Source organism: Hippopotamus amphibius, chromosome 9, assembly GCF_030028045.1.
Source record: "Hippopotamus amphibius kiboko isolate mHipAmp2 chromosome 9, mHipAmp2.hap2, whole genome shotgun sequence".
Lineage (NCBI taxonomy): Eukaryota > Metazoa > Chordata > Mammalia > Artiodactyla > Hippopotamidae > Hippopotamus > Hippopotamus amphibius.
The window spans coordinates 113999578-114016006 of NC_080194.1; the positions used below are offsets into that span (position 1 = coordinate 113999578).

At 46.5% G+C, this 16429-nt stretch overlaps 1 protein-coding gene across 2 annotated transcripts in view; it reads left to right on the forward strand.

The window, feature by feature from the left end:
• Positions 1–14767: 14767 nt before the first annotated feature.
• Positions 14768–16429, forward strand: part of XPO6 (exportin 6) — a 104260-nt gene continuing 102598 nt past the window's right edge. Inside the window, exon 1 of one of the 2 annotated variants that reach the window (XM_057747769.1) lies at positions 14768–15386. Coding sequence is in view for 1 of the 2 variants with exons in the window: in XM_057747768.1 (XP_057603751.1) it covers positions 15384–15386 (3 nt within the window). In the remaining variant the exon portion in view is untranslated. The remainder of the gene's footprint in view (positions 15387–16429) is intronic. The other variant, XM_057747768.1, reaches the window with a different exon arrangement.

The following is a 16429-nucleotide window of genomic DNA, read 5'->3' on the forward strand; positions in this document are numbered from 1 at the left end:
CTTCCTCATGCATCCTTCCTCAACTGAAGTTATCAAGGCCTGAAAATAGAGGGGTGACAGAGTGCAAATATGGTCACTGTGTGAAACATGTGTACTATCCAGAACTTCAAATGTGACCCCATTCAGCTCAAAAGTAATGGCCCAAGCCAAGTCAACCTAGAATAAGCCCTAGGACTCTTCCTAGAGCAATTCAAGAAGAAAACCTTTCTTTCCTTCAGAATTATTCCTGAGAGGATGATAGTTTGGAGGAACCAGGGCCCCCCATTAGGGGAAAGCCAGGACAATAGCAAAGCAGAAGGGAAGAGATAGAGAGATCAAGGACATGGTAGGAGCCCCTGGATCAGACTATGCCTGAAGACCACCTACACATAAACTTTTAAGAATATATGTGAATCAGAATACACCACTGTTTTCTTAAAGCCAATCTGAATTGCTTTTCTCTCATACAAACTTAAAATGTCTTGAGAATTTCAGCTCATGATGAACAGTGTGGCCTATATGCAGCTAGGCTGAGACGTAAGGCCCACATTGCCTGTTGTCAGATCCACTGCGATGCACTGATTGACCAGAGCCTGACTCCAAAGTGTCCCTGGGAGAATTTGTGTGCACATAGCTTCTCTTGATGTTTGAGCTCTGCCTTGTCCCTGAGGATTTCCCAGACCATTGGTTCCAGCCCAAAGTGCATCTCTCTGCTCTCCACATTTGTTTGTGCAGTGCATTTGGCGCTAAAGTCCGTGCCATCTCATCTGTTGTCCTTAGCTGGTCTTTAAATCTTGGCAAACTTGGGCTGCTTTTCAACTTTTCTCTTTTTATGTGAACTCCTCCAGGCCAGGGGCTGGTTCTTACAGATTTCATTTTTCTACACAGCTTAGGGCTCTGCACACAGAGGGAACTTTTGGGTGGCAGCATGGGACAACGGAAGATACACTGGCTTTGAATCCTCGCTCTGCCACTTATTAGCTGGGTGGCCTTCAGCTGGTTACTTAACTGTTCTGAGCCTTATCAAGGTTATTGTGAAGACTAAACAATACCAAATGTCATGCATTTGTTTCTCCATTCAATAAATACTTAAACGAAGGCACAGGCTGTGTCAGGCGCGGAGCTAGGGGCTAAAAATACAACGGTGAGTAAATCAGTCAAGATATACTTTGGTTGGTAGTAAGCAATGGTGGTAAACACGGTTTCTTTGTTCATTCTGGCACACAGCTAGGCTACATTTCTTAGTTTCTCTTGCGATCGGGTGGGGCTGTATGGCTAAGTTCTGGCCAATGGGCTTTGGGGCAGAAGTGATATATGACACTCCCACGCCTTTTTCCTAAAGCAACTCCAGTGGAATCCTCCACACACACTCTCTCTCTCTCTTTTTAAAAAATATTTACTGGACTTCCTAGGTGGTGCAGTGGTTAAGAATCCGCCTGCCCGTGCAGGGGAAATGGGTTCGATTCCTGCTCCAGGAAGATCCCACATGCTGCAGAGCAACTAAGCCCGTGCGCCACAACTATTGAGCCTGTGCTTTAGAGCCCATGAGCCACAACTGTGGAGCCCATGTGCTGCAACTACTGAGCCCACACACCTAGAGCCCGTGCTCCACAACAAGAGGAGCCACTGCAATGAGGAGCCCGTGCACCACAATGAAGAGTAGCCCCCACTCACCGCAACTAAAGAAAGGCCGCGCACAGCAAAAAAAGACCCAACACGGCCAATAAAAAAAAAAAAAAAAAAAGTACTGATACCTTTAAAAAAAAGAGAGAGAAAGAAAGCCCGCACACAGCAAAAAGACCCAGCACGGCCAATAAAATAAATAAATAAATAAATAAATAAATTTATAAAAAAGAAAAAGCCGTAATAACTATCACTTTAAAAAAAATTTACTTATTTATTTGGTTGCACTGGGTATTAGTTGCTGCATGTGGGATCTAGTTCCCTGACCAGGGATCAAACCCAGGCCTCCTGCATTGGGAGCACAGAGTCTTAACCGCTGGACCACCGGGGAAGTCCCTACACTTTCTCTTTTTCTTTCTGTCAGCAGGTGTGGAGGATCTGATAAAGGACTCAAAGGTCCTAAAGGTGGATTGAGTCCCAAGTTGGAAAAGGTGTGGGACCCTGAATGACGGTGTGGAGCAAAGCCCTCCCACCAAGCCAATGTGACCATGACATGAACAAGAAATGAATTTTGTGATAAGCTACTGAGATTTTAGCTTGTTTGTTACAGCAGCATAGCCTACCCTCACATCACCTGTGGGCAACTTAAGCAAAAGTGAATTTCTCGGAAGGAAATGGGCTGCTCATGGAGTCAACAGGAGGCTTGGAGATGGGCAGTTCCAGAGGCCAGGAAGGGGAACTAGTCCCATGGAGCGAACACGGGATCTGAAATCCCAGTCTAACCATTTCTATCTCTTTGTCGTAATGTTCCTGGGAGGAGGGCTCCATCTGGCCTAGTTTGGGCTGTGTGCCCCTCCCCTTTGCTAGAGGAGAGAAAATCTTTGATTTCAATCCCTACTAATGGTATTTGTTGCTGTGTAAGGGCTCATGTACCCATGGCAGAGAAAGCCAAGGGCATTGCAGCAAAGTAAGCGTTTATTTGCAGGGTACCAAGCAAGCAGAAGGGGCAGTTCATGTTCAAAAGACCTGAGCTCCCCAGTGGCTTTCAGGCAAGGGTTTTAAAAGACAGTGTGAGGGGAGAGGGTCATAGGATGCTTGATCATGCTGTGGACCTTCTGATTAGTCGGTGGTGAGGTAACAGGGTGATGTTTCAGGAATCTCAAACTTCTGGTTCCAACCAGCCTGGGATTTGCTGTGAAACAGCATGAAGTTACCATTTTCCACCTGGGTGGGGGTCTTAGTTTCTGCAGAAAGACTCAAAGATATGCATCAGATTGTTATCTATTTCCCTTTAGGGGGAACTAGGATCCTGTGGCTCTTGTCCTAATTATTAATTACTTGAACATGCTCTTTGGAACTCAGGGAAGGTCTTGGAGACTAAAGCCTTTTTTTCTACAAATAAGAAATGGGGGACGTGGAGGGACTTTTGTACCTAGGAAGGCCCCACATAGTCCTGCTTGGTTTTAATTCCCCCTTTTCTTTGATATACCTCAATCAAGAGGGGAGGACTTCCCAGGTGGTGCAGTGGTTAAGAATCCGCCTACCAATGCAGGGGACATGGGTTCAATCCCTGATCTGGGAAGATTCCACGTGCTGCGGAGCAACTAAGCCTGTGTGCCACAACTACTGAGCCTGTGTGCCACAGCTACTGAGCCTGCATGCCATAACTACTGAAGCCCACATGCCTAGCACCTGTACTGCACAACAAGAGAAGCCACTGCAATGAGAAGCCCACACACCACAACAAAGAGTAGCCTCCGCTCTCCGCAACTAGAGAAAGCCCATGTGTAGCAACAAAGACCCAACACAGCCAAAAATAAATTAATAAATTAATAAATTAAAAAAATATCATCAGGGGATCAGAGATGGGACAAGAAAGGGAATCAAGTTTTGGATAGAGAGGTTAGCTGTAAACTCATCAGGAGAACTCAGTTTTAGGGGGACTTGGTTTCATATTTAATAAGAGGAAGAAAATGTCAAAAGGGAACTGATGGGGAGATGGATGTTGGGCAGATTGAAAACAAGTGCTCTGCAAATGAGAACACTCTCTTCCTTCTCAGAGCTCCAGCCTGGGGGAGGACCAGGCTAATCATTTACTCTCACAAGGCAGTACAATGGACGGAGTTGACCTCCGTGATGGAGAAGTATGAGCCAACCAGACTTGGGCCAAGAGGTCAGGGGGAGTTTCCCAGAGGAAGTCACATTTGATCTTGGGCTTTAAGAGGGATGACGTTGCAAGAAAAACTGGGATGTGAGAAGATGGTCACCTCCCAGGTCTCAGGTGAGTCCCTGGGACCGGCCACCAAGTGAGGGTCCTTGGCTTCACTCAGGAAAGAATTCAAGAGTGAGACACAGTAAAGTGAAAGCAAGTTTAGAGAGAGAGAGATACACATCCAGTAGACAGAATGTGGTCCATCGCAGAAGGGAGTCCCAAAGTATGAGGTGGTCAGTTTTTATGAGCTGGGTAATTTCATAGGCTAATAAGTGGGAGGATTATTCCAACTATTCTGGGGAAGGGGTGGAGATTTCCAGCAATTGGGTCACCACCCACTTCTTGACCTTTTATGGTTAGCTTCAGAACTGTCGTGGCACCTGTGGGTGTGTCATTTAGTATCCTAACACATTATTATGTGTATATAATGAGGCTCAAGGTCTACCGGAAGTCGAATCTTCCACCATCTTGGACATAGTTGGTTCTAACCAGTTTTTGTTGTATCCTCAACAGCAATGTCATTCTTTTAATGGTCGTGCCCTGCCTCCTTCCCTCCTGTCTCAGTGGGGGTCTCCTATGTAAAGGGAGACGTGTTGGCAAAGGAAAGAACATATATAAAGGCCATGAGATTCTACAGTAGATGACAATTTCTCTCCTCTCTTCTGCACCAAACATGTAGGGTTTGAAATCAGGAGAAATGCCCTCCTTGATTTTCAGTCATTTCTAGAAAATAGAAAAAGGGAGGCAAAATGAACATGATTTGCAGATGATATCGGTTTATATCTGGAAAACCCAGGTGAATCTGTTGAAAAACAAACAATAAAAATATTCAGTTATTTGGCTGGGTCCAAAATTAAACTAAGGAAATCAACAGCTTCCCTATTTATATCAACAACAACCACTTAGAAGATATAATGGGAGCGGTGACCCCATTTACAATAGCAACACGAAAGGTAAAAGATCTAAGAACAGACTTAAGAAGACATGCATAAAAATCTATATGAAGGAAACTTTAAAATACTGCTAATGATGCAAAAGAAGACTGAACTCATGGAATGACAGACATCCTTGAAAGCAAAATCAGCAGCATAAAGATGTCACTTCTTTCTAAGATGATCTATATAATAAATGCTATTGCAATTAAAAAAAAACTCCATCTGTTCAGAGCTCACTAATTCTTTAAGGCTCAGCTCAAATGCCATCACCTCCTACATGAAGCCCCTCAGTCATAATGTATTGCTCAGTGTTCCTTGACCTTTATTCTGCTTTCAATCTTTTATTAGAATCGGTGGCAGATAGTTGTGACTTTCCCTTGTGGGTTTGTGTGTGTGTATGTTTTGCCATGCCGGACAGCTTGCGGGATCTTAGTTCACTGACCAGGGATTGAACCTGGGCCCCATGCAGTGGAAGCAGAGAGCCCTAACCACTGGACTGCCAGGGAATTCCCTGTGGCTCTCCCTTAAGAATGAGAACTTATTGAGGGCAAGGACTCTCTTCCACCTATCTCCATGTAGCCAGTTAGTAGTTCAAGGTAATGTTGACCATGAGGCTTGGGACACCTGGCTTTCCCAGAGGTCAGGCATGTGCAGGCTTCATCTGGGATGCTGGAAGCAGCTTCCTGGGCCCTTTCCTGGTCTCCTTGTCCCTCTGCTGCCTGGGACCTTGGGCTTGCCATCTGATTCTGCTTCTTGCCGTCATTCCACTGGGACCTGTTATTGGTTCCTGCTGTCCTGGAATCTAAAGTTGGCCGGCTCTGAGCACTTTTTTTTTCATTCTGTGCATCAGGTCCTGACAACTGGCCTGGTCTCTTTCTGGGAATTAAGTCACCTTAGTCTGTGCCTGGTTGGGTTTGAAGTCTTCTCTCTCAAACAACGGTTTGGATTCATACCTCACACTGTACACCAGAATAAACTCTAAGTAGATCAAAGATTTAACTGTTGCTGTTGGGTATTTTTTTTTCAGAGCTGTAAAAGTACTTGAAGAAAGCCCAGGCAAATTCCCTTAAACATTGGCTTGGGGGCAACCTTACAAACTATGACTCAAAATCCAGAAACCATAATAGACTGATTAATTTAACAATAAAAAATAAATTTAAAAATTCTTCTTGGAAAAGTAAAACCATAAGCAAAATCAAAAGACAAATGACATGGGGGGATGAATTATGAGATTGGGATTGCCATATATACATTACTAATAAGAAAAAATATCGAATTGTACACTTTAAATATATCCAGTTTATTGTACGTCAATTGTATCTCAATAAAAGCTCTTAAAGAAAAAAAAAGACAAATGACAATCTGGGGAAAATATCTGCAAGTCAGTATCACAAATAGTTAACCTTCTAATTACATAAAGAACTCCTAGAAATGTAGGCAAGAGTCCAACAATTCAATAACAGAGAGGGGCAAAATACACAAACTGACAGTTCACCAAAAAATTGTGATGTCACCTCTCAGTTTGGCAAAAAATGCAGAAGTTTGACAATATATCCTGTTGGCCAGTCAGTGTGTGAATATTGGTATCTACTCTCTGTGTAGCTTATAGGAGGGTGATTTAGCACAGTCCATCAAAAACACCTTTGGACCCAGCAATTCTACTTTTGTGAATTTATTCTGGCACACTTAGGTCTGTAGATGCACAAGATTATCATTATTTTTTGTTATTTATTTATTTATTTATTTATTTATTTATTTATTTATTTATTTTGGCTGTGTTGGGTCTTATTGAGGCATGCGGGATCTTTGGTTGCAGTGTGCATGCGGGCTCTTCATTGCGGCATACAGGCTTCTCTCTAGTGGCAAGTAGGCTCAGTAGTTGCAGCACATGGGGCTTAGTTGCCCCAAGGCATGTGGGATCTCATTTCCCTGACCAGAGATCAAACCTGCGTCTCCTGCTTTGGAAGGTGGATTCTTAACCACCAGACCACCAGGGAAGTCCCCAAGATTATTTTTTTTCAACATTGATTTTGTTAGTAAAAGAATGGAAAATATATCTTGGATCACATGCTTAACCCTAACATGAAGTCAGTGCACCCAAACTTCAAGCACTGAGAGTGGAGGAGAGGTTCTTTCTGAGCAAAACTGGGGTTATCAGAAGGAACAGGAGAAAAATAGGAGTTCCCTGCGTCATTTGTGCTCTTCTAGTGTAACAAGATGGAGACAACTTCCTTCGTCAGAATGTTCCAGAGCAAACACAGCTAATACGGCACTTGTAGTAAGATCTCAGGATGTGTTCAGGTAACAAGTGATGATGGCTAAACCACCTTTTAAGGATGGCGGGTTCTGGTGACTTGAGGGACCTTTGGTTTGCTGAGCAAAAGATGAGTGTGGACATGCAGATATAGGGTAGCATCCAGGGCAATGATAAGTCTCCTCTCTGTATAACAGTGAGGAAACTTGAGATTTGGAATGCAATTCAGGAGGGAGAGAAATGAACTAGACTGCCAGGCACTATGAGAGATGATGGCCAAAGAAAAAATGATGCAGTAGCAGTTTTGCTGATGAAGGATTGTAGAAAAAAGCAGAAAGTGTGAAGAAAGGTTTTAGGTTGTTTGCAGTGGGTTGTGTGATATAAGTCTCCTCTTCTGTATCCTTATGAAATCCTTAGTAAAGATGGGTCCCTGTTGCTTTGGTGCACAGTTGCTGTATTGAGGATGGCACTGCCTGCAGCAGCATTAGAAACACGTGGGCTGGTTTTACTGGTCACAATGACTGCCGGGGTGAGGGCATGAGCATTACTGTCTCGGTGGCCAGGATCATGCTATTGGTGAGATGTTTTTCACCTGTGGCCACTGGAAACACTGCTTCGGTGTGAGTCCATTGTTGGGGAAATTTGAAGATGTTTTGGGTTTTGCATCCAGGTTGATGTAAGGCGAAACGCAGAGCACACAGGAGCCAGAGGACAAAGACACAGCTGACACCTGGGTTACACCTGCATTTAAGACTTTTGATTATATTGTAGCTACATCACTTAATTTCTCTTTTTATATCTTCCTTTATTACAGACCTAGATTTATTTCCTCTTTGTTGTCTGCTTCATAATAAGTTGCCCCACCTTTTTTTTTTAATCTTTTAAAAATTTTTTATTATTTATTTTTTGACGGCGTGGGGTCTTCGATGCTGCCCGGGCTTTCTCCAGGTCCGGGGTGGGGGTGCTACTGTTTGTTGCCAGGCACTGTCTTCTCAGCGCGGTGGCTTCTCTCGTGGAGCATGGGCTCTAGGCGTATGGGCTTCAGTAGTTGCAGCATGTGGGGTCAGTAGTTGTGGCACACGGGCTTAGTTGCTCCGGGGCAAGTGGGATCTTCCTGGATCAGGGCTTGAACCCATGTTCCCTGCATTGGCAGGCAGATTCTTAACCACTGTGCCACCAGGGACGTCCCGCCCCACCTGTTTTTTTTAATTAAAAAAATTTTCTTTTTTTGGCTGCAGCACTGCACAGCTTGTGGGATCTTAGTTCCCTGACCAGGGATCGAACCCATGCCCTTGGCAGTGAAAGTGTGGAGTCCTAACCATTGGACCGCCAGGGGAATTCCCATAAGTTGTCCTTTTAATTTTCTGCATTTTACATTTTTTCCCATTAGGTCTAATCTGCATATAAAATAGAGGTGTTTTGCACTCAATTTGTATTCATTTGCCCACAGACCAGGGCTAATCTTCTCTTTTATTGGCATCATATTTTGGGAACCATTTGTGATCTTTTATTACCCTCTCCATTTTCATTTGCCATTAAAAAAGTAAGTATTTATGGATCTCCTAAATTTAGATGTTGTTTGGGAAATAATTTAGATAAAAATAACTCAAACACACTGTTCAGAATCGAGGTATTGCAGTTTCACAAACTCTTTTCTATTAATAATACATGTGCCCTGTTTCATTTTTCCAAAGTTTGCCAGGCCAACAGAAATCCACTTCAGTCACTAGCCAACAGTGAAGGTGGGGGGGTGGTTGGGCTTGAGCTGGAGGGTCTCTGATCTGAGGGCTGCCTGGGGCTCAGCAAAGCTGTAGGAGACCTGGGTGTGTCTTGAGGTTGGATGGTCTTGATCTTGTATGATGTGAGCCTCAGGCACTTTCTGTCTTTTAAGGACACCATCAACAGATGATTGGCCAGATCTCCTGTCAAGGGGTTGCCCGGTGGTTAACTGGGGTTATGGACAACTGGTTTTTCATAGTCCTACAAGAAAGGAGCTGTGGTGCTCTTTATGGGTTCCGTTAAAGGGCAGACCCTTCCTATAGTGTCCTGGTTATGGACTGTTACAGGTTCTGGGTACATCTTATTGTCTCCCAATACGTGATGACTTAAAACAACAACTTGTTATCTGTCACAGTTCTGCAGATTGACAAGGTACCTAGCTGGGCAGCTCTCATTTGGGGTGTTTCATGCAGTTGCAGTCAGAGAGGTGCTGGGCCTGGAGTCTTCCCAAGTCATGACTGGGCTCAACCATCCAAGAGGACCTCTTCCCTCAAATGGCTGGTGCCTCCTCTGGGCCAGCTGTGATGGAGGAAAAGGGTCAGGCAACTCTCTCTCTCTCTCTCTCTCTCTCTATTTATTTATTTATTTATTTATGGCTGTGTTGGGTCTTTGTTGCTGCATATGGGCTTTCTCTAGTTGTGGTGAGCAGGGGCTACTCTTCGTTGCTGTGTGCAGGCTTCTCATTGCAGTGCTCCTCTTGTTGCGGAGTACGGGCTCTAGGCACATGCGCTTCAGTAGTTGTGAAGTGCAGCCTTAGTAGTTGTGGCACACGGGCTTGGTTGCTCCGCAGCATATGGGATCCTCTCGGACCAGGGCTTGAACCCATGTCCCCTGCATTGGCAGATGGATTCTTAACCACTGCGCCACCAGCGAAGTCCCAACACTCTCTTTCTTCCCACCATCTTTCCATGGGGCTAGGCAGAATTTCCTCACAGCATGGCGTCCTTACATAATTGGACGTCCTCCATGGTGGCTGACCCACCCCAGGGGAATATTCCATGAAACCTGGGCAAAAGCTAAAACTAAGATCTAACTTTGGAAGTCATGCTCCCTTCCACTCCATTTCATTGGTCAGAAGTGAATTCCCAGGGCCAGCCCATGTTCAAGGGCAAGAGACTACATATAGCTGAGAATACTGACAGATATGATTCAGTGGGGGCTCATCTTTGCACACATGGTCATGTGTATCAGTCAGGAAAGGTGAGGTTATGTTGCAGTAACAAACTACCTCAAAATTTCAGTGCCTCAAAACACAACAGTTTATTTATTGCTTGTTCTACTGGTCTGGTGTGGGTCTGGAAGGGGTTCTGTCCCATGTAGTCACACCATTTCATGGTAGCACAATTTCAACATGGTGCTTCAGGGTTCACTATGGCAGGGGAGAGCAGAATGGAAGGGAATTGCCCAGGCAAGGAAATGCTCTGGCCCAGAAGTGACATGGGTCCCTTCCACTCAGTTGGCATCATCCTACCCAACTGCAAGGAATAGGGACATGTAATCCTCCCCTGTACTTGAAAGAGAGCAGGGACAGATATGGCTGGACACGAGAGGTCTCTCTCCCATGATGCTGAACCCATGCGTATATTCCTGTTCGATATTTCTGGGAGATGTTACAACTAGGTAAGCCTTTAGACAATATTTCTCCGATATCATATTAAAGATTGTTTATTAACTGCCCTTTATTTCACAAGAGGAGGACACTTAGTAGGAGACATTTGAGTTAGGTCTTTGGGATGAGTAGGAATTTGAAAGGAAGGGAAAGAGATTAGGAAAAGGTCATTCCAAAAGGTCGAACAGCCTAAGCATAGGCTCAGAGACATGAAAGAGCCTGCTGTTTTCCAGGAGCCATGAGGATTCTAGCTAGGTGAGAGAGAGGAGTTTGAAAGGAGGGCTGGAACTAGGATGGAGATAGTAATTAATAACTCAAATGATTGAAAATCTTTTAATATGCCAGCCATAATTCTAAATACTTCATGATGCTCTGCTGGTTCTCTTCCATTTCCTCTTCTCTACCTAGCCCTGGACCCAGGAGGTTGGCCTCTATGAACTGTATCAGCAACTTCCCTTGGTCTCTGGCTTCTAGCTGGATTTATGCAAATGGGAGCCCTAGCAGGAGAGAGAGGGAGGGGAGATAGTGATGTCAGTGTATTTATTCCACTGGCTTCCTCCCTGCAGGATCACCTTGGCTGGAGGCTTCCTTTAGCTGCTCTCATATGATTCTCCCTTGCCAGATTCTGGCAACCATTCCTCCTCTAGCCCCTTTAGGCCTAGAGGTACTAGCAGTCCTGCTGTTACTGAACCTGGGGTATTGTATTATCCTTTGTAGGATTTCCTTACACAGTTTTGAAATACCCACCTTGTTAATTCTTCAAATTCTAATTAGAGTTTCTTGATGGAACCTGACTGATACAGGTACCTCCCCAGCCAGGTAGGTACTGGTGTTGTTCCCATTTTATGGATAAGGAAACTGAGGTACAGGGAGCTTAAGTGACTTGCTCAGGGCCACACAGCAAAGTCTCAGCCCAGACTCTTGAATGACAGGTTAAAGAGAGTGTGTTCCCATCACCTATAGATGGTGCCAGACATTTACCCTTTTTTCCCTTTTTTCATTAAGCCCATATTGAGGTCAACACCTATGCCTTTTGAGAAACTAATATGTTTCCTCATCTGCAAGATGGGAGAATTCTCCAGGTTCTAACAGCCTGGCAGAATTGTGGTGGGGCTCAGAGAAATCTTGGCCATTGAAAGCTATTGTGGAGCTTGGGATAGAACACATGACCAAGGTCCAGCCAATCAGAGCATCATATTCCCCATGGTTGCAGTGATTGGTTCAGGAGTGATCCAATGAAAGCCAATGGGATTATTTTCCTGAAACATTTGTAGGAGAGGCATACTCTCTTCTCTACAGGCTTTTCTCTCAACCTGGAAGAAGATAAAGCCTGGGTATGTAGGGCCCACCATGTGGACCCCCAATCAAGGAAGCAGAACTTAGAAATGAAAAAAAAACTGAGTTCTATGACATCACTTCAGATCCAGAATTCAGCCATGTCTAAAATCCATGCAACCCTTTGGATCTCTCCCAGAGACAATATAGTCTCTTTTTTCCATATGATAGAGTTTTAACTTTAGAGTCCCAACTTTGTCACTTGCAGTGGAAAGAGTCTTGGCACAGTAGAAGACAGCTTAGCGTGGGAAGAGGAGTTGGGGACACTGCAGCAGTCAGGTGAACTTCTACTCATCCAGCAAGACCCAACTGAAATGTTACCTTTTTTGTTTAACCTCCCAACTACTCCCCCTGCCATAGCTAGAAGGCTTGTACACACCTCTGTTATAGCACCTGTTTAGGTGGCTGTTTCCACCACGAGACAGTGAACAATTTGCCTGAATCTTATTCATTTTGGAATTCTTAGGTTTTGCAAAAGGTCTGGCAGAAAGTTGATACTAACTCATTGAATGTTGAACAAATAACTGAATGAATAACTGAAAAGCAGTAGCAATAGGACTGGGCAGGAGGAGATGGATGGGGGCCATCCCTGCAGTGCCAACAAAAAGTAATAGCAGCCTTAAATCTTTTTTTGGAATGGACAGGCTTGAGATTAATATTAATAACAAAATGTTATTTAGTCGACTTGGACAAAATCCCTGGAGTAAAATTAATAATAGCTGTGATTTATTGCATGCCTTATGTGCTAGATGTTTTGTGTACATTAAATTTAATCTTCACTCTAGCCTGGCAACGCAGGTATGATGGACATGTGGTGACTCCTACGAATCCACTTTTTCTGGGGAATTGAAATCAGCCCCAGGGGAGGATTCTTTAAGTCAATTATAGCAATTCTGTTTTCCTCCACAGGGCTAGTTCAGGCCTGGGTCAATTAGGACCAGTAGGATAAAGCTTATTGCTATGAGATAGGACACAAGAAAAAGTGTGTTCTCTTGCTGGATGGGAACAGGGAATTTTGTGGCCTTGGCTGGCCCTGGCAGCCATCTTGAGCACAAGGCTGATACACAGAGAATCACAGAGCCAAGAAAATCCTGGAGGAATGGATCCAGGGCTCCCATCACGCCAAGCCTGAAGCTGACTTATTTCTGGTTGTCCAGTTATGGGAGTTATGTGACCCAAAGGCATACCTCTTATTGAAGGGGAGCCGACTTTCTGTTGTTTCAACCAATGACACAGTGAGAAAATTAAGACTTCTATAGTCCCTTGGTCAATATACCTCAGCTAGTGGTAAGAGCTGGGTTTGCCACTCCAAATCTGTCTCATCCCAAAGCCTTGCTCATCTTGCTAAACTGAGCCAAGAAAGGACAAGTCACTTGGCATCGATCCTGATTCATCTGTTTATCTTTTTTTAGTATTATTTATTTGTTTGGCTGAGCCAGGTCTTAGTTGTGCCATGCAGGATCTTCGTGGTGGCCTGTGGGATCTAGAGTTCCCTGACCAGGGATCAAACCCAGGCCCTCTGCACTGGGAGCGTAGAGTCTTAACCACTGGGCCAGCAGGGAAGTCCCCTTTTATCTTCTGAGATGGCTTTTCTTGTATGTGCAGGTTATACTTCCTAGGAGACTCTATGTGCATCTCTTTGCTTAGCAAACTACAACATGTCATTCAGGCCACAGGTGAAGAAATGTCACTTCCTGACCGCTTCTCCATCCCAAGCCCCAAGATTAGCTTAGATCCCTTGGCTATTAACTCTCAAGTGGTTTGTATTTCACTTTAATTCTCTTATCACAATTGTAAGTGATGACATTTTGTAATACTTTTAAAATAATTGGTCTCTCTATTACATAAGGGCCCAAGTGTGTCAGTTTTGCTCAGCACCGAATCCTTGGAACAGTGGTTGTCACTTAGTGGGCAACAATAAATATTTGATGAAAGAATAAACGAAAGCAGTTGCTTTCTGTAGCCTTGAGTTACACAGCAGTTCTCCAAGAGTGATCCCTGGACCTGCAGCATAAGCATCACCTGGGAACTTGTTAGAAATGTAAATCATGAGCTTCTACTGATTAGGGGCTCTGGGAGTGGGGAACGGCAATCAGTGGTTTAACAGGCCCTCCAGGTGATTCTGGTTCACGCTTGAGTTTGAAAGCTACTATACAGATTTGCTACAGCCTGTGCACACTAGCAGCACCTCTGCTGCCTGGGATGCTTCTTGCTTCTATTTGTTTTTTTTGTTTTCTTTTTTGCTTCATAACTTCCTTTATTATCCATGCTTTTCGAAAATGCCTTTCACTTAAATGAATGAAATGTACCCAGCTTCTATTTCTTAAACTCAGCACTTTCACAAGTGGGTTGGAGGAAAGGAACATGAACCCAACACATCTTTGCCCTCTTAGAACCTCTGCAGTTACTGTTCCTTTGACTTGGATCACGGTTATTGCTACTGAGGGGCCTTCAGGCCTCAGTTTACATTTCCATCCCTCCCTTCCATTTTCTATCCCGGGACCCTGCGTGTTTGCTGCGTTCATTTCACTCACAGCACTCCTCGTTTCTTACAATTAATTTAGCCACTTGCTCTCTACTTGCTGCTTATGTGCCTCCTTGAAGGCAGGGACTACTACAGCATTCTTGTTTACTGCACTGGTCCTAGCACCCACAGCGGCGGCTGGTCCACTGCAGGGCTAAAACGTCTGTGGGCTGAAAGGATATAAGTTCCACAAGGGCAGAGGCTGTGTGCCGCCGATTTCTAGCCGGGTGCTGGGCACGTAGGAGGCGCTCCAGGAAGATGTGCAGAATGAATGAGCGCAGGAAGCGAAAGAGAAACCGTCCCTTTACCAAGATGGCAAGTCCGGGACCCTTTACCAACATGGCCGCCGGCCCGCGTGGACGGGCGGAGGGCGCCGGGCGCGGGGCGGGGCCGGACGGGGGCGGGGCCAGAGGGAGCCGTCAGGTGCGGCCCCGCCCCGCGCCCCCAGCCTCCGCCCGCTCGATTCCGGATTGGTCCGGTTCCAGCGCCGCAGCCCGGCGGCCGCGCCGTGGGGCCGCGCCGGGCGCTCGCCACTTCCGGCGCGTTGGGGCTGTTGGTCGGGGGCGGCCGCGCGGCGCGAGCGGGCAGCTCCGGGGCGGGCGCGAGCAGGGATGCTCCGGGGGGCGGCGGCGGCGGCCGTGTGGGCTGAGGCGGAGAGGATAGCGCGGGCCCTCGGGCCTTTCCCCTGAGCCGGCCCCTCGGGCTGCGCCGCCGAGGCCCCTTCAGCCTCCGCCCCTTCAGCCTCGGGGCCGGGCCCGCCGCCGCTTCTGAACGCGGGGGCCGGGGAGCCCCTGCCTGGGCCCGGAGCCTCCCCTCGGGGGTCGGGCCCGGGCGGGGGGCCCCGAGTCGCTGCACTCCTCGCCGGCCTCCGAGCCCCATTTCCTGCTTTTTCATTTTCCTTGGGGAGGGGCGGGTGGGTCTGGATGAATTGTTCCGGGGGTTCCCGATGAGGCGGGCCGGGAGGCCGCGCTTTTTGTAGAGGGTCCCCGCGGGGCCCGGGTGGGGAAGCGGTTGTCTTTGCACGGGCGGGGGACTTCCCGAGCCTGCCGGGACCATGACCTGAACTGTGCGAGCGGGACCGTGTCCGAAGCCCGAGAGTCAGCTCACCTGAGCCGCCCCCTCCCCCGGCCAGCATGGTAAGTGGCGTCGGAGCCCCTTCCCTCCCGGGTGCCGGGTGGGAGCGGTGGGAGCGGTCCCGGGACTGCTGAGCCATCGCTTCTCCCCGGGGCGGGGAGAGGCGCGTGCCGAGCCCGACGGTGACACATGCGTGCAGGGTTTGCAGCCGGGCTCCGAGCTCCCATCCCCCCGCCCGGGATGGCTCAGAACTGGGAGGGACCTGGACGCGGAGCCGACACAACCCTTGCATCGGGTGTTTGCCTCTCTTACATTGTAGCTCATCGTGACAGTAGCTATTATTTATTTATTGAGGGCTGCTTATGTGCCAGGTGCTGTGCTAAAGTGATTGACATGTGTTCTTTAATTAGCACACCAGCTCCATGTTCAGAAGTGGGGAGACTGAGGCACAGAGCAACTAATTACCCAGCTCAAGGTCACTCTTAAGTGACAGAGGCAAGATTTGAACCTAGGCAGCCTGATTTCAGAGTTCCTGTTAGCACGCACTTCACAGAGCTGGAGGGTGTCTTGCTGTAGGTTTATATAGGGAGCAGCTGAGAGGGTTTGTGGTTTGCAGAGGTCACTTACCTAGATCAAAGTCAGGAACTGTCGTATTCTTTTGACACCATTCTGCCTTTCTTTCTGCTCTGGCCTTTTCCCTGGTAGTGCCTGGAGAACTCTTCATCTTTCCACATCTAGTTCAGAAGCCACCTCTTCTAAAGATAACATTCCACGTTTTCCAGACCTAAAGGCATTCTCAGTACTCCCTTAGGTTTGTGCGGTCACATGTATTTTTTAGCATTTGTCTTATTGTCATTGTTTCTGAGCCTTATCTGTTTATTGCAGTAGACTCAGTTCTCTCAAAGATGAAATTGTCTGAACTTTTATATGCCCCAGCTCTTGGTACATCCTAAGCCCATAGGGGGTGGCTGATTGCCTAGCCTGTGTTTGAGCACCTCCAGTTACAGAAGTGTTCTTAAGGTTGCACGTTTTACCTCTGCCGCATATAGTGGTTTAGTAGAGAAAGGGATGCAATGACATCTGTATATAGCTGTCCAGGCCAGTG